Source organism: Spermophilus citellus (assembly GCF_964194105.1).
Source record: "Spermophilus citellus genome assembly, chromosome: 1".
In the NCBI taxonomy this organism is placed as follows: Eukaryota; Metazoa; Chordata; class Mammalia; order Rodentia; family Sciuridae; genus Spermophilus; species Spermophilus citellus.
This window is the reverse complement of record NC_138182.1, coordinates 184,438,727-184,456,801: the sequence shown is the minus strand read 5'-3', so window position 1 is coordinate 184,456,801 and position 18,075 is coordinate 184,438,727. Positions and strand designations below refer to the sequence as shown.

General features: G+C 41.1%; 1 protein-coding gene across 5 annotated transcripts in view; it reads right to left on the bottom strand.

The window, feature by feature from the left end:
- The window catches only part of PPP2R2B (protein phosphatase 2 regulatory subunit Bbeta), a 436,743-nt gene that overhangs the window by 99,505 nt on the left and 319,163 nt on the right, over nt 1-18,075 (bottom strand). For all 5 annotated transcript variants that reach the window (XM_081288959.1, XM_081288958.1, XM_081288960.1 and 2 more), the window contains one exon: nt 2,330-2,427. In XM_081288959.1, the coding sequence (XP_081145085.1) occupies nt 2,330-2,427 (98 nt within the window). The remainder of the gene's footprint in view (nt 1-2,329; nt 2,428-18,075) is intronic.

Sequence of the window (18,075 nt, the reverse complement as noted above, 5' to 3'; positions counted from 1 at the left end):
AGGGACGTGACAAATAAGGCTCAGGTACATTAAATGACTTCTCCATGGTCTCTCAGCTTATGGGGGATCAGATTTGGGGATCAGGAACCCCTCCCCACATGAGTGACAAAACAGGAGCACAGAGAGGCCATCTGTATCATTAAGAGAATGATGAGACTTTACCTGTGGCTTTCCCTTGGTGCTGATTGTGCAAAGGGTGAACAGCGGGAACTAAAGAAATGCTAAGAGAATGGGGCACAGGGCAAGGGTCTGCAGAAAGGGGCAAAAGAGAGGGAAAAAATGGAAGAGGAGGGAAAACAGTGCTAACAAGAAAAGGAAAGAGAGACGGGAGGTTTTACTTCAGGTATTTTAGAACCATTACCAAGAACTAAGAGATTTAGGCTTTGGAAAACTGTTCAAAAATTCAAATCTTCTTATTAAATATTTGTTATAAAAGCATGACTATTAATAAACATTTATGTTCCTAGGTAGATACAGAACATCCAAAGCCTGTTCAACATACTGATGGGCAATGATGCTGAGCTCTGGTGTGAAATCCATTTGTGGGCATGAGGGTTTCCGATGAGCTGATTCTATGGACTGTGCTCACTGAAAACCCACTATAGCAGAGGTTGCCCACTAAAGTCAAAAGCTGGCCTGCCCCAATGTCACATGGCTTTGTCTGTCAGGTTTAGCATGCATTTTAATCCCAGACTCCCTACAAAGATAAACACTTAACAGCATGTTCTTTATCCTCATTAACATTTATTTTCCAGTGAACAAAAAAAGGCCTAGCTTTGGAGAATGTGGCCCCCATCATTCTATTAATGAATCAGGCTTCCCAGATATTTCAGTAAATTAAAATAGGTGAAACCTATAAATAGTAACAGAAAATGTGGGGTGGAATATTACTGGCAACATGCTGCCTTGGGTAATTTATGCTGAATAGTTCCTCTGGTTCCTCTTTATCATCACTGTGAACCTAATTGGATTTTTTTTAAATTGGAAAAGATTTGAAAATCACTTTTCAAAAGACTTTCAATGCTGACATACTTGCTACTCTCCTGTTTATTTGCACAGACAGCCAGTCCACCTTAACAACAAATTTATAAGAGTGTTGATTTGCTACCATCCAAATCAGATTGTCAAGTGTGTATAGTATGTGCCAGACCAATTAGCACCAGGCAGCTCTGGAAAAGCAGGAAAAATTCCAGGTCACGAAGAGCTATTAGTTCCTACTTGCCAACCACATTTTCATGTTTCCAGGGCCAGTGCAATAGGCTGGGTGCCTGATTTAATGCTGAGCACTTGAATTTATATAGAACCCTGAGGGATTACGATGCCCTTATAGAAATTAATTGCAAATAATGTGCAATTACCAAATATATCACCTCTAAATGAGGCTTTCCTTTTTTGAGGGGAGGTGTAATGCAAATGGCTTTGAGGCACAAAATAGGCATTAAATTGCTAAGGAAGTCTCTGGTGAAGCCTTTCTCTTACATGGGGCCTCCTTCACGCTTCCAGAGTGCCTGATGAATCCCAGAGGCAGGCAGTGGCAGATGGGAGAGTTACTAGAACACAGACCAGCCTGCTGGAAGCTCCAAGACTGTGCCAGGGGAGGACAAGGAAATCAAATTGGGCCATAATTCCATTCTGACAAAATAGAAGCAGACACCAAAAAACTCAATTTATATGAAAAAGAGAAACAATTCCTAGTGGGAACCCAAGTCTCAAGAAGAAATGGCTTTTTGAGATTTACTAGAAGTTAGAACTCTTGCTCAGAAATAGTGCTGCATACAGCACTCAGCTCCAGGGACCCTCACATCACCTCCACTAACATGTATGCCATACTGAGACGTCACTTTGGGGGACTTCACTTTCTTGGGTAGGCTGAGCTGTCATTTTCTTCTCTACGGACCCAACTTGTTCCATTTGCAATTATTGGCAATAATCAAAAAACACCCAAACTTTTTTTTTTCTCTTTCATATTCTTCTGGCAACTTCCTTAAATCAAGGAAGACTAGATTTCAATAACTTCAGAACAAACCCCAATACAAAAAGGGGAGTTGTGCTCCAAAAGCATCCGTGGAATTTTGCAGGTTGGATGAAAATGGAGGGTCTCTGAATGGGGAATGATAAGGCCCCCCCCGCCCCCCCCCCCCCGGAAAAAGCACCTATTAAAGGTGGTTTTGTGAGTGTGAGTGGAACTGTTGATGCTAATGACTTTGGGGCAGTTTTAAGTTTGTGAGCAAAGCAGCAAAGGTAAAGGGTGACACATGAGGATTAAGAAACAGCAGGAAGCCTCCTTTAGAAAGAGAAGAAAAGGCATTTTGTATTCACCGACACTTACCTCCTGCTCTCGTTGAAATATTACAACCCGACCCCCCTTGTCCCCTGTCGCTAGTAATTCTCCCGTGTGGTTGAATTCTACCGTAGAGATAATGTCAGCTGAAAAGAAGAAGACAAAGGCAATTTAAGTAACTGCGCACTTACTTGGAAAGGATAGATAATAGACATACTTTTCTGTGCATTTAAAGGCGTAGGGCTTTTTCTCTGCAGTGGAATTTACAAGGATTTTCTGTTCTGTATTTTAAGTGCAACCAGAAGTGGCACTTGGGAAGGTAAATTTTCTTGATGGCCACACTGCACTGTGGTCTCTTGGAACAAAAGAGAAGAGCCTGCTCGGACCCTTTTGTTTTGGGAAAGAGAAATTAATTTCTTTGTGACTCTGGGCATTTCTGCTAGCCACAGCCCTGTCACCCACTCAGAGCTCCCTCACCTCGTTTTCTACACCAAGAAACTTCCCCAATCTGATTTCAATTATGGGGATTCGAGTTAGGGCTGAGGACTGAGATGCTGCAGAGCTAGGATGCGGAAGCTCTGGCACCAAGAGTGGAGGAGGAGAGCTCAGAGATCTCTGGGAGGGAGGGAGACCATAAATGCCTCAGCTTGATCTGCACCCTGCCTCTCCATGGGAGCCCAGCACACCCTACTGGACCAGCATGGCCTCATTCCAACCCAGAAGAAGGGTGCTGAGCAAACAAGGTCACCAGGTCAGAGGGGAAAGGGCAATCAGTACATATTTCTAAACAGAGAAAAAGCATAGGCGCCAGGAACTCGGATCACAGATAATTGCTGAAGGAATGCCAGCCTGCCAGATCTTTCTTCAATGCTGGTTACCCCGGGAGGAACAAGGACAGGTAAATTACCTATGATTGGATTTATTAGGGCTATTTTTAGAAAAATGTCAGAGGTTAATTCCCCCACAATTATTCCCCTGCAGGGCTCCAACAATTGTTACCAAGGGTGCAAATGAGTTATTTAAAAAAAAAAAAAAAGAAAAAGAAAAAAAAAAGTCAGGGGACTTGTGACCATGGCCTTTGACTGAGCAACATTCTAAAGATAACATGCATGTAAGGAAAGTAAAGGGGAAACCGTGAGGTGGAAAACAAAGGCAATCACCCCTGAATAATACCAATTTCCAGTCTTCCTTCTATATCCTCATTTCAGGATTTTATTTGTATGCCTGATTTATTCAGGTAAATCATGTAAAACTGCCCCCTTTTACATAGAGTAGCTGTCTTTTTCCATATATGGAAATGCTCCTAATAGACATTCTTTGTATAAAAATAAAAATAATAAGGCAAAAGCTCAGTTCGTTGCAAACTAGGCATGGAACCAACAATTCACAATATCATCTTGTTTTGACCTCCTAGATGACTGACCTCATGGGTAGCAAATTTAAACCCTATAGAGTCACAAAATAGCATGGATGAAGTCTTCCAGGTTAACTAAAAAGGCTGTGGCCCCCTCTAAGGGATAAGTGGTCCCTGGCTTAATTCATTTGGGGCCATGAAATACTGTATGGGTTGGCCAATGTTCTCATTTTTTTTTTTTTTAAGAAGCTGTATATCTAGAATGACACTAAAATCTCTTAAATTTTATATGCTGACAACTCTTTTTATAAGCATCATGAAAATAAAAGAAAATCTTGTCTGTGAAGTGCATGTGGTTTGTGGGTCACCAGTTTGAGACCCTCAGTGTCTTCATTCAGAAAAGGCTGCTCCATTCTTAATGAGGACCTACACTGGAAATTGAGTATTTTCTCAGAAAGATCCCTCCAATGAGTCAAGTGTAAGAAGACACAAAATAAGTTACGTGGCTGGTAATCTCTTGATATAACTTCACAAGGGTGGTTTATATAACAAGTGCTCTGAGCTGAGGAGTAATGCAGTCTGTCATGGCTGAGAAACCAGCCCCTTCAGGGGAAGTGCTGACCACGTTCCTTTGTTTTAACTTGTGCATCTTAGCCCACTACTCTTGTGTTTAGAGGGAAGAAAGCAGCTGTTTAATGTCTGCAGTTGCCTTGGAATGTCAGGATTGCAAAGCACTAAGTGCTGGGTACACTTCGAACATAAGTGACGGCTCCCAGCTTTGCAGTGAGTAGCCAAGGTCAGGCATAGAGCTTCCTGACCTGGGTAGAACCTAAGGGGGTGTGATTGTTTCTTTTCACTTTGGTGCTTCTGTCAAGTATCAGGGGAAGAGTCAAGGACCTCAGACTGCTCAAACACTAACATTTCCCAGACAGAGTAGCAGGAGTATTAAGAGGACGGCAGGGAGACCAGCCCTGGGGTTAGATACGCTCGTGTCTTAGGGCTCAGTTATAAAGCTCTGCTTATGTGTAATTTATGCCTTCCACAGGGCAGCAATGTTAACACAGAGCTCTGGAGGTCCAGGTGGGGTGCAGGGCCCTAGCACTGGGACTAAACGGTGAAATTGCTTTTTCTAGTGTGAGCCCTTGGATCCATTGGCAAGGAATGTCACTTAGGGAAATACAACTTGTTTTCCCAAGGACAACCATACTTGCCCTTCTGCCCACATCCTGAAAATATCTTCACTCTCCCAACTTCAGGCTCACATGGGTCAAAACAAGGAAGGATTCCTTATATTGTATTATTAGAACTTTGTATTATGGAATGTTAGACATAGTCCCAGATAATAAGACGCATCACATTTGTTTCCCAAATGGTGTCCTTCTCCAGAGCTCTGTCTCCCTCAAGAATCCTGCAAGAGAAAGGGTGATTGGCACAGAATGGCTCTGAAAATCTTTATTTCTCTTACAAAGTCCTTAGGTTTATTTGACTCCTCCCAGCCAGTTGGTTTGTATCTGAGGTGGTTTATATCAAGCTGTAGTCTACCTCCCTTCAGAGCGAACGCTGTTGCAGCTCGAGTTAAAACCTGCTTTGAACTTTCATGTTTCCCAACTCATTTATCACCGCTAAGCTGGTAGGTGTACCTGGAATACTTTACTGCCCATCCATCTCTGCCTATCTTCATCTCCAGCGGTTTAATAATTGATGCAAAACTCATGAATCACACCCACATTCCAATTTCAAGATACAGAGACTTCTGATACACATACTTTTGTGTTTGCAACATGCTATTTGGTAGAACTGTATAAATTGCAAAACACATGCTACAAGAAACAAAAGAACTTTTGTGAGAATACAAAGAAGAAGTGGTAATGACAGAAAGTGGCCAACTTAGAGGTGGCAACTTTGCCTCAACTTGTGATCCACAGAACTTGATGCTTCAAAGCTCCATATGGCTTTCACCCTGAGATTATAAATTTGTGGGACGACTCAAATGTTTCACTAAATGCCCAGCTTAATCCCACTGCTGAGCAAGAAACTACACCTTGAACATTTTTCTTCTATTCTATATAGATGGGGATAAAGTGTACATTGACTGAAAAACAAAAGCCAACAACAGTGGTAGAGGTCAAGGGTAGTTAAAATGATTTTCAAAGGAAGCCCTGGGTGGTATGAGGTTTGCCCTGCTCCACATCTATTTGTGCTGATTTAATTTTCATAAAATGGTGGCCTGATAACCCCATTTCCAGTTCAACAGTCACTGCGAAGACTTGAGTTTTTCCTTTTAAAAATCCATCTCAGCATCCTACAAAAGTTCCAGACTCGTCATTTCACACACAAAGTCTCCATTTACCTGAAGGATAGATTTTGACTAAGCAATTGCTTTCCTGTGATCATGAGGCTGAGGAAGATGCAGGGCACCCTTAGTGTGCCCCCCTCATCTCCTACAATGGCCAAGGACTGGGTGGAGGTGAGCATCTGGGTGATTAGGTAGTGCACAGCTCACAGGGTGGGTGACTGTTCTGCTAAAGTGACAACTTGGTTTATACCTAGAGAGGGCTGAACCCAAAGCCCGTAGATGGAGCAACATCTTATTGACCAGGTCACCAGTACTGCCTCTCAACATCAATCATAGGGATGGAAATGAAAGGGTAATGCAGTTTAGCCTTCAGTGCCCATTAAGTGTTTTATCTTTCATCTAAGAAACATTTGGCAGATAATAATATAAAGCCATTTACCCTACTTGCATCAGCAGACTACTTCTGCCCACTCAGAACTTGGCTTTATTCTTGATGATTGGGTCACCTGTAGGTGGTTTTCTAGGACAAGAATATCAACAATGAGATAAAATAAGCTTTGCAGTGGACAGCAGTGGCGAAATAGTGACAGTTGCCAAGTTTGTATAGAAAAGAATTTGGAGGTTACTTCTAGGGTCTAGTTCTTTGTCGAGTAGCAATGTTTGGGGCTGGGATGGAGCTCAGTGTTAGACCACTGCCTAGCAGGTTCAATCCCCGGTACTGAAAAGAACCTGGCCATGTGTATAAAAGGGAGAGCTTAGTGTGTATCCTCTCATCCTGCACAGGGTTTCTACCTAGACTGGCAATGACTCTAGATCATGAAACCAAGAGGGGATGCAGGCTTCCAGAGGGAATTAGAATTCCTCTTTCCATCTGTAAAAAGCTGTGGTCTCCTCTTGGTGCAAAATTCCAAGTCAGGATCCATTTTCTTTGGTAAAATTTATATCTGAAGTTGTACATTAAAAGATGTTTTCCACCAAAATAGGTGGGCAGGAGCGAGTAATATGATTATGGCCAAAAAAGAGTCAATAAAAGCCCCAAGCTGGCTATTCTTGCTGTGTGTAGACATATTTTGTGTCTGATCCAGACTTGATTCTTGCTATCAGAACACCATCTGGTATAGAAATGGAATCCCTTTCCTTTCATTGGAATATGATTAATTCTGTGCATACTGGCTTTAACTCCAGCATGCTGTTGGTGTTCCTCTCATATGCAAGTAGAAGGTCCAATGGCTTCAGTTCCTAAAGTCCTATCACAACCCTTGCTCCTGTGTAAACATAAGCACAGTGCCACAAATTGGTCCTGTTTAAATGTCAGTCTGTCCTTGCAGAACAAGCTCAGTAATGGCAAGTAATATGTTGTGTACTGTAGAGACCCCACCACCATCACCACTTTGTTTTTCTTCCTTCTGTGCTGGAGATGGAGCCCTGGGCCCCCCCCCCCCTTGCTAGGAAGCACTCTACACTGAGCTACAAACACCCCAGCCCTGTGTAGACACTCTGGCTACCCCTACTTAGTGATTCTTCCTTGCTTGCCCTATACTGTCCCACTGTAGAGAATAACAACAACAACAATGATAACCCAGATGCTTGCTTAATCTGTCTTGTGGCTAGGGGTGGCCATATGAGTCAGATCTGGCCAATAAGACAAAGAAAAGTCTATTTGGGGAGATGAGAGAAGAGCGGAGATTCTGGAAAGATTTTACTTCTTTGAATAAAAACAAGCAAGTAGGGAGAAGCCTTCCAGCTGGACTGACTTGTTGTTATATGTTTTCTGTCTGCTTGTTATTTTTTTTTAATTTTTTTATTGATTATTTAAAGCATTACATAGCTCATGATATATCATCTTTCATACATTAGACTCAAATTGTGTTTTGAACTCCCATTTTCACCCCAAATATAGATTGCAGAATCACATCTGTTACATATTCACATTTTTACATAATGCCATATTAGTGTCTGTTGTATTCTGCTACCTTTTGTCTGCTTGTTATTATGTCATGGAACTGAGGCAGCCATCATGGACCATGAGGTAACAAACTTGAGGACCTCAAAAGGTGAGGAGGCTAAGTAAGACAAATGGAAAAATGGAACAATGTCCTTGATGACATCATTGAGCAGCTAAAACCTACCTCAGGACACACAATGTCTGGACTTGTTAAATAGTAGACACTGTGGTTTAAGTCACTCTTAGATTTTTAGTTCTTTGAATTTAAATGCCTGCTTATAGACATGTTGTTCCATTGTTTCCCTCATAGTTCTTCGCTTTGGAAGTGATTATTAATGCATGATAAATGGGGGGAAAATGTGCACAAATTCTCACATGCACATTTTCTCTCCATTCTACCACACAACCAATTTTTCTTCCCACTTGCTTGTTTCCCAGCACTAAGGTGGTTTATTTCTTCCTTTGCCTGCTGGGGAGATGGTGCATTGTTTTTCAACCGTTCAAATGTGAAAAAGCAGCTGACTGTGATAGAACGCCCACTCCAATTTACTCATGATGTCCCTTATAAAATTATGACTTCAAAGGGACCTAACCACACCCTCCTTGGTTGCCAAGTTCTCCCTGCTAATATGCAGGAAGCCCACCATGCTTGCTGAGCTGTGAAAATCCAGATGGTGGGAAGCAGGTGAGTAATGAATGCCATGCTGTTTCCATTAAAATGCACACAGCTGCCCCAGGATGACCACATCTCCAGCACTACCCAGGTTTGAGGCAACCTGGGGACATGTGCATTGATGGAGATTGTCTTTCATTCAAAACAAGTTCCTGCAACATAGAAACCTAGAAGACAGCTTTATTTCCTGTAGTGGGAACAAAACCTGCCCAAAGGGCAAAGGAATCTTAAAAATTATAAGTCTGGAAAAACCCAGGGCGGGGTGGGGGTGGGGGGAGAATAGTCATCCAGACTTTTCTACATGCCTGTGTGGTTTACATGGAATCTGCTCTCAAGGTGTCTAACCATCTGTCACCCACTCTTTCAGAAAGCAGGAGTAATTAACTGCTCAGGCAATACAAACTCTGTCAATCATTCAGATCTATTATCTGCACAATATGTGATGTCTATAGCTGACCCCAAAGTCGGTGGGACTTCAGGGCCAAAGTGAGAAAACTCTCACATCTGTGGGAGAAGAGGAGCTCTCAGGCAGGCCCTGAGCCACTTAGGCACTGTTCAGTTTAATACGGCTTCTGTTGGGCACATCCTGAATCAGAACTTTTGCTATTCCAGACGCTCTAAGATAAGGCAATGGGATACAGTTGGCAGAAGTGGAAAATCCCCAAATTTGTATGAAATATCACACAAATATTCTTTAGGGATGCATGACTTCTCCCAAGACCAAGATGACTCTTTTTATTACAGAGCCTCAACACTCTCCTCCTCCTCCTTCATAAGTTATCACCTCTTATCATTAACACTTAACCACAGTTGCATTCTTATCATTGTAGATGCCCATTTCCGTCTCTAAGTTGTAAGCATAACAAGGCATCTGCTCACCACTGAATCCACCATAGCATATCAACAAACAAAAGATTCATGGTGAGTGGAAGTATAAAAGATTTTCTTAAGGGGTGTGAGGCGAGGGAAAGTTCTTACTTGGAATAGTGAGAGGTAACTTTAGAACCAGATAGAGTGGTCAGTAAGGAATAGGTTTTACCCCCCAAAATTGCTTGTAATATTTTCCAGGAATTAGGGGTCCTGTGAATCATAGGAGAAGAAAGTGGATGGGTTAGTGAAGAAAGGGCAGCAGGGCACAGTGCTACTTGGGAGACAGCACAGAGGTGACTATAAGATAGAGTGTGAGATGAAGGACTCTGCTTAACAAATATGTTTCACATGTGTGTCACGGACTGGGTGCAGGGATGTACTAGACAAACAAAAACAAACAAAAAAACCCAAAACACAACCGGTCTGTGTACCCAGGAGTTTTGGGTTTAGACGACTGGGATGTCTTGGTGGTAGGCTGGCATATGGCGAAAAATTGTTGGAGGAGAGGTTATTTGAAGACCCCAATAATGAAGGCCTCTGAGTCACAGAATAAGAATCCTATTTTTTTTTTCACAGAATAAGAATCCTTTTTTTTTTTTTTTTTAATCTAGAGGACAGTAAGAAGTCACAGCACAATTTAAGGCAATACACATTCTGCCATATCCTCATTTTCAAGACATCTCTATTGTTTGTATAAAGGACAAATTGAACACTAAATGTGCTGTGTTCTTTTAAAAACTCTAGGTGAGCCTAAGGAAGTGAAAGATACAGTAGGAAAAGAGTGGAAGTTTTTCTCCTGAAACACGAGGTCTCTATATCAAAAATAAAGGTGCTTCTGCTGATAGTTCGCAAGGTGTTATGCTATGCTGGTTTTCCAATAGTCTTTGCAAAGAGAGTGAAAATGTTAGAACCGAATGTGCTAATTAAAATTTGATGAATCACTTAATCTGTTTCTATTTATGGCTGGAAATTTTGATGTTTTGAGGATTATAAAAAATTACTCTCTCTTGGATATCATGTATATTCTAAAACACTGGAAGCAGTGTTTTAGAATATACATGACACACACTAGGTAAGTGGTAAAAGAGTGAATAGGCTGGTGTTGATTTTCATCATCAGCAGGACCCAACCTTTATAATAAATATTCATGAGGGTAAGATACTATAGTACACACCAACTGTTTTTTAAACATCTTTTTTCTATCCATAGACAATTGGATACTTAGAAAATCCATTATATTTGACTTAATGGGGAGTCAAATGCAGTTCATGCAGTTTAGGTACTGATGAGGAATATTAAGTGTAGGAAAATCATCAAAGACTCAATGTTGACAGATTTATTCATTAATCCATTTATTCACTCAACATATATTCATTGGTGCACTAGTATGTGTCAGTACTATTACAGGTATTGGAGATCTATCAATTAATAAAATATCTGTCCACATGGAACTTATATTCTAGTTGCATAGAAAAAGCATTTGCTGGTACATGGATAAAACTTGAGACTTTCATGCTAGTGAAATAAGCATGAAATGTTCTCTCTTATATGTGAATGTTAACACACAATGGGGGAGGGGGCAAGAATAGAAGTTCATTGGATTAGACAAAGGGGAATGCAGGGAGGGGAGGGGGCATGGAAAAAGGAAAGTGCATTTCAGAAATGGTTAGTGACTATAAACAACTCTTTCAATGAGTTTTGCTGTAGAGAGTAGCAAATAAAGGTTGGGGGAGGCTGTAACTCAGTGGTAGAGTGCTTGCCTAGCATGCATGAGGTCCTAGCTTCAGTCTTCAGGATGAACCCCACCCCCAAAGGAAAAGAAAGATGGTGGAAGATGCTAAAAAAAGTTTTAATGATATTATAGAAACAACAGCATATTGGTATGTTGATGAGAACATTGCAACAGCTAGGGGAAAATAGTGAAGTAGTAACAGGATAGAATTGGTAGAATTGCTAACTGGATACAGAAATGAATGCATGAGTGAACTAACCAGTAACAAGGATTGGTCACCAATGACAGTTGAAATAAAATCCCTACAGGCTCCATTTCTACTCACAGCAAGAGATGGATAGTAATGAAATGTTATTGACACCCTTCCTTCATATAAGGTTTAGCAAGATTCTCAGAACACTTTGTATTGTAAGAATTTCTCCCATCCATCAACATTTCATAGATGTACGTGACGGCTAGGAATAAAAAGCTTCTTGTGTCATTCTCTCTATCTTCCTCTCCCTCTCCTCCTCTTTGTCCTTCTCTTTCTCTTTTGGAGCCAAGAGCAGAAAGGAACCAATTCTTTCAGTTCCCCGTTAGATAACAGAAGGGAACTGCTACCAAGCAGAAGGCTGCTCACCTGTACATTCTCTAAAGTGATAAGAAATTACACAAGATCACTTACACATGGGTAGCCTGACCTCCTTATGGCCTTTCTTGAGCTTTCACTGTTCTTCCTAATATTCTATAGAAACAAGTCAGAAGGAGGAAAAAAAAGAAGAAAAGAAAAATGCACTCATCCTTGACCTGCAAGAGATTTATAGGCACTTTGTAAATGGCCAGACCCAGGTGATGCTGCCAGGAACTTTCCAAATGATTTGCAGACCTCCCTTCCAGGAAGTCAGTCTTTAATGGAAAACTTTTTGAGCCACACATTCCTTTACGATGGTATGACTACAGGGAAAGGATTGGATCTGTCATGAGGAAGACACATTGGAATTAACTAGCTATTGACTTGGCTTCAAGAGATTTCAGTCTCAGAAAAACAAGGGTATTGCACAATTTAGAAAAGCAGAGTCTTTGAGACTATAATTTATTCAGTTGGCCTAAGGCATGCCAGGCATAGCACCAGACCCTAAATCTGTATCATCTGCTGTATCTATGGAATTCCTATGTTGTCCAGAAGCTGTGCTTTGTGTTTTACACCATGCCATTGAATTTTTACTCAAACTCCATGAGTTTAGTATCTTCATGCATTTTTCAGATGGGCAAATGGTGGCTCACAGGGGTTCCAAAACCCTTAAGTTTGGAAGATGAATAGTTAAGGGAACTGAGATTTGAACCCTACTCTGGTTTCCAAGCTATCGTTTTGCGCTGGCCTCTTGAGTCCTACGTCTTTTCCCTCTACTTTCTCATGCAATGATTCTTTTTCCTACTCTCTTTTGTCTAAAATTCCTCCTTAAAAAAAACCCTTTCTTAATTTTTTACACATAGCTGTGGTAAAAATACACTTTTTAGCAGAGTGTATTTTCTGGGCTCCACTGTAACTTTGTCATCCTTGTCACTGTCCTGATACTGTAGCAAAATTTAACTCTTCAAACTCCCTAGGTTAATATGATCTCCACTGACCACTGTGCTATTTTATTTACCTGAGATATTCTTTCCACTACTTGTGCCTGTTGACATCCGCTTCTCTGTGGAGGGTGGTGATTTAAATCATGGTCTTTAACTCTCTAGTGGCTGCATTTGTGCTGGAAACTGCCTCTGCAAAAGTGCAGGTCGAGATGGCCCAGTTGCTATGGTGATACAGGCCTAAGGAAACTGCAAATGCTCAGAGTTATCAGTAGAGGCTCTGAGTTCAGACATCAACTCCCAGAGACAGAGAAGCATAACAAGATAACCCTAATGTCTCGCCAGTCCTGTGTCTTTCAGATTGCCTGCTTTGCTGAGACTTTCCCACAAATAACCCTTTGATGAAACCGACATAATAAACGTGCTGATCTAGATCTGGGTGGGTCAAGCTCCATCAGAGTTTGTCTGCCCACCTGGTGCCACCTTTTTCTATGTGCACCTGATTGTCTTTTCTTCATTCCCCATTGCTCCTGCTCATCAGTATCTCCCTAATTAACTGCTGTGGCTGAGAGATGTGAGGGCTGGAGCATTTTTCCTGGACAGTACATCCCTCCAGGGCAGATCTGATTCACTGTTATCATCTGGAGACCTAGTGTAGGAACTGGCACCCAGTAGATTTTTAAAAAAGAAAAAAAAAAAACCTGTTGACTGGCTGAATGAAAGAAAGAAAATCAGTTTCTTCAGGACTAGCTGGAACGCCACCTATTTCATGCCGCTTTTCACAAGCTCCCTAATTAGAAAAAAAAACTCCTTCCTCACCATTCCTACAGCGCTAAAGATATAGATTCAACACTGGCTACAATCTCAAATACATCTATTTCTTCATATGCTATCCATGACATTCTCACTCACAAGTGCTCTGCTTCTGTTTTGCTTACTGAAGTATATTTCACTAAGGCTTGAGTTCCTAATTTACTCATCTAAGTCCACTAACCACAACTGATGTTTGATGAATAAAAGAACATAAAACCTAAACTCTTCTCCAATGCGATTTACTGTTGCTCTTGACCTTTTTGGGGAAGAACTGTCATGTGCATTACACGGGCCAACAATTCTTTGAGGATCTACAAATCCTCTCCCCACGAAGAAGCATGGATGTGTGTGTGTGTGTGTGTGTGTGTGTGTGTGTGTGTGTGTGTGAAATTCTATATCCTATTCCCAGGAGACCTCTGGAACTCCAGTGGGTTCTGAGATTATTCTGTAGTGCTCTGCCCTCAGACTTTTACCTATACAATTCTTCAATCTGGAAACTTATTCCATGAAAATTATTCTATTTCCCCACCCCCTTCCAAGATCCAGTTAAAAAATGGTCTCTTCTAGAATCCAAGTAAGGCCAATTTCTATTTAAAACTTCACTAATCTAGCTGGCATCTTCTTATTGAGCAAGGCTCATTTTTACTGGACTAGAGTACCAATGCTGCTAGATAACTCGAATAAACTGAGAGCATGTGTTGTCTCCCTAACTACATTATAAGTTCTCTGAAGATAGAACCATATTTATTTCCTTAGTAGACTGCATCTTTCCTAGTTCCTAGTATCTCATACTCTGCATTGCAAACATGACATAAATGGTCCACAGCTGAAGATTTAGGATTCTCATAGGGACAACTGATTGTTGGCCCATGTAATGCACATGACAGTTCTTCCCTAAATTTAGAGTCATATATGCTCCATTTTTGCCTTCAGCTTATTATTATTTTTAATTGTTCATAGCCTGGGACACCTCTGAAATAAACCAGTTCTTGAGAAATCAAGTAGCAAGTCCATTTTCAGAAACACTGTCTCCAAGTAGAGAAGATGAGAGAGAAGAATGGAAATCAGATCATATTTCCATATCTCCAAGGACTTTACTTTTGGGAAAACATTTCAAGCGCCGAGTCCAACAGCCCGAGTTTATTGCCTTTGAAAAATATGGGAAAGCTGAGGACTTTACAAAATCAGTAACTATTAAATGCAGCAGCAAAATTCCCTTTATCTTAAGATGCACCAGAGCATATTTTTATGATTTTGATTATGCTACATTATTTTCTGAAAAATTATGGAAACTGTCAATATTTTATCACACAAGAGAAGGAATCAAAAGATTAAATACTTAAGATACAGATTCAATACTAGTCACCATCTCAAATGTATCTATTCCTTCAACTGAACTTAAATCAATATCAAGATGTACCAGAAGCCATCCTGAAGAAGATTCCTGGTAATACAACCTTTTGGTACTTGACCACGGAGGAAACTGTGCAAAATGGCCCCGTCTTACCTCTCAGACCTCATTGAAACTGTCCCTTGGCCCTCTTCTTCACTATATTCCAGCCCCCCTTCTGCTTTCAGGCCCTTGAAATATCCTGTTTTCCTTTTGGGGTCTTCAAACATGCTGCTTTCTCTAACTGCCTAAACTACTCCCCTTTCCTTTTCTTTGGCTACCATTTCCTCATTTTTAGAAATTTCAGTTTAAACAGGACCTCCCAAGAGAGTTCTTTCCTAAGAGCACATTTTAAGGTCTATGTTGCTCTTCATAGTACCCTATATTTTCCCTTGTTTTATTTTTTGGTACTGGACATTGAACCCAGGGGTACTTTACCCCTGAGCTACATCCCTGACCCTGTTAATTTTGAGACAGGTTCTCACTTAGTTGCCCAGGTTGGCTTCTAACTTGTGATCCTCCTGTTTAGCTTCCTGAGTTGCTGGGGTTATAGGCGTGGGCCACTGTGCCTGGCCTATTCTTTCTCTTTAAAGCACCCATCAGAGTATCATTTTATATTTGTTTGGGTGTTTATTGTTCCTGTCTGTCTCCCTGGTAAGACTGTATTAAGCAGGGCAGGCATCATAGCTGATATTTCGCCATGGTGTTCCTGGCTCCTAGTCCAATATATGACACTTAGGAAATGCATAATCAGTGTTCAATGAAAGTATGTATTCTTAAAATATTAATGGTTATTGCTTATCATTTGAATTTATATCCTCTGATATTTTCTTACACAAACTAGGTATAACAGACCTATGGGATAATGAAAAATTTAAAACTAATTAAATACATTTGCCCTATTCTCTTTACTAAGATCTATTCTTAGCCAATCATATCCATGAAAACACATGCATCCGTATATAGACACATCCTTCTGATACTAAATTCTGGCCCTTGTATAAAAAGAGTCTCTTCTTTTTTAACTTTCAGGAAGAAAGGCGATGGAACACCAGAGACTGGGTGGGAAGATCTTTCCATGCCAAGAAGTCTGACCCAGTGAACAATTTCAGTCACACACACGCAGTTTGAGTTGGATTGTCAGGTCGCTGAGAGGGGATTTCTGGATTAGACAGTTCATTAGTGGCTGAGCCAGCTTTGGGGCCTGCCTGTCTTTGCTGTGCATGCCTGGTGTTAGCAAAGTGACACATGAAGGCTGCTTGAGTGACAGCTGCTAGTGAGCCTCACAGAACAATGGCTGAAACTGCAGCTATTCAGAGGCATCCTCCACACCTGAGGCTCAGCAGCCGAAAAAGAGGTTTGCTGCCAAATGAAAACTATTTACTGAACATCTTCTATGCACCTAACCTAGGACTTGGTCTTGAAAAATAATTCTAACAGGTGATCAATAGCAACTCCCACTTCAAGTTAGAGCTTCAACATTTACTAGCTGGTTAATCTTAGGTATAGGATGAACCTCACTCTTCTCCCACTTAACCTAATCTGTAAAGTGGGGATGATGAATAAATAAAATGAATAAATTTCGGCAGGAGGGGTGCCTAACACACAGAAGCACTAAATGTTAAAAACCATTTTACTTAGAAGTAATAATGTGGACATTAACAGGATGATTCAATTTAGAAAGATACATCAGCTCTGCCATTTACAAGTGAGTTACACTCGAGTTCTCTGAACCTCAGTTTATCTAGCTATAAAATAAGGATAATAGTGGTATCACTTTGGAAGGGAATCAGGAGGATTAAAAGGGATAAGGAGGGTGAGGAGCTTAGCGTGATGCCTGGCACATTGTAGATCCTTAATAACTAGGACAATTTGTTGGTATTCCTCCCAGTGACTCATTCCCCTGGATCCCAGAAAGACTCCCCAGCTCCACACAGTGGGACCAAGAAGCCTGACTGCAGTGGATAGGTCATCTTATCAGTAAAGTCATTTTATTTGGGCTTTTTAAAATTTATCAACACTGCAATGTTAGCCCACACAAAGTTTTCTAGTTTCTTTGAAGGAATTGCCAACATTTAAAAATTATGAAGTTTCATTTTTTAAATTTTCAGTTTCTTTAGAAAAATAAAAGATTGGCATCATTGGGCCATTTCCATATGGCCATTCCTGGCTCCAGGTGGGAAGCAGCATCCACCCCCTATAAAAGTACACAGGGTCTTGAATTTTCTGCATCTCCTACCATTCCCTAGCACCCCAGCCTGGGGTTCCCCCTTAACTCTCTGCATGCATCTTTTATGTAGTTTGGCCTCTGTAGACACCCGAGTCAGCAGCTGCTGTTCTTGACTGGTGGCTGATACCCACTGCAAATCAGTCTCACTACAAGTCCAAGTGCAAGGAAGCAACACCTTTGCCCACCTGGATTGGGCCATTTTTATGCACTGGCAAGCGTAAGTACAAGATGAGGGAAGAGCTGATCATAGTGGTTGGCCTCCACTGAGCTGAGCACTTCCTGGAGAACAAGTTGACCACAGAAATTCACCATTAACTCACCCTGAACCTTCTTCAGTTTCCCTGAAGGTAGAAGATATGGGACAAAGGATAGGGTGCTTCAAAACAGTGCTTTGGAGCCGAATTAAGATACACCTTGTAGATTTTGAGTCTCTTGAGATGCCGTGCCTTGGGAGAAAAATGTCAGACACTTCTGGGAAATAGCTCATGCATTATCCCTTGTATTGAGGGCCTATCTGGGCAAATTGCAGATTCAGAAAAATTTATCCACAATTTGTACATTTAATGTGTTTATTAAATACCTACTTTGTGCCAGGCACTGTTCCGGGTATTAGGGATTCAGTATTGTAGGCAAAACCCCTGAACTCGGGCAACTTACTTTAGAGTACAGTAGAATGCTTCACCGTTTCCAAGTTCATCAGACTTTAGAATGCTACTGAGAAATATTGCTTTATGCATAGTTCATAGCCCATTACAGATTTTGTCTCCAAAGGCCCTTCACGATAGAGACAGAATGGAGATTTTCACTACTATTAATGCATAGAAACATAAGGCCACTCTAGAACATTTCTTAGAAACATAATACATTTCTTGAAAAGTCAAGGAACCCACTAGGGCAGCCTTAATTGGGAAGAACCACAGCCTCCTTGGGGCTTCTGGCT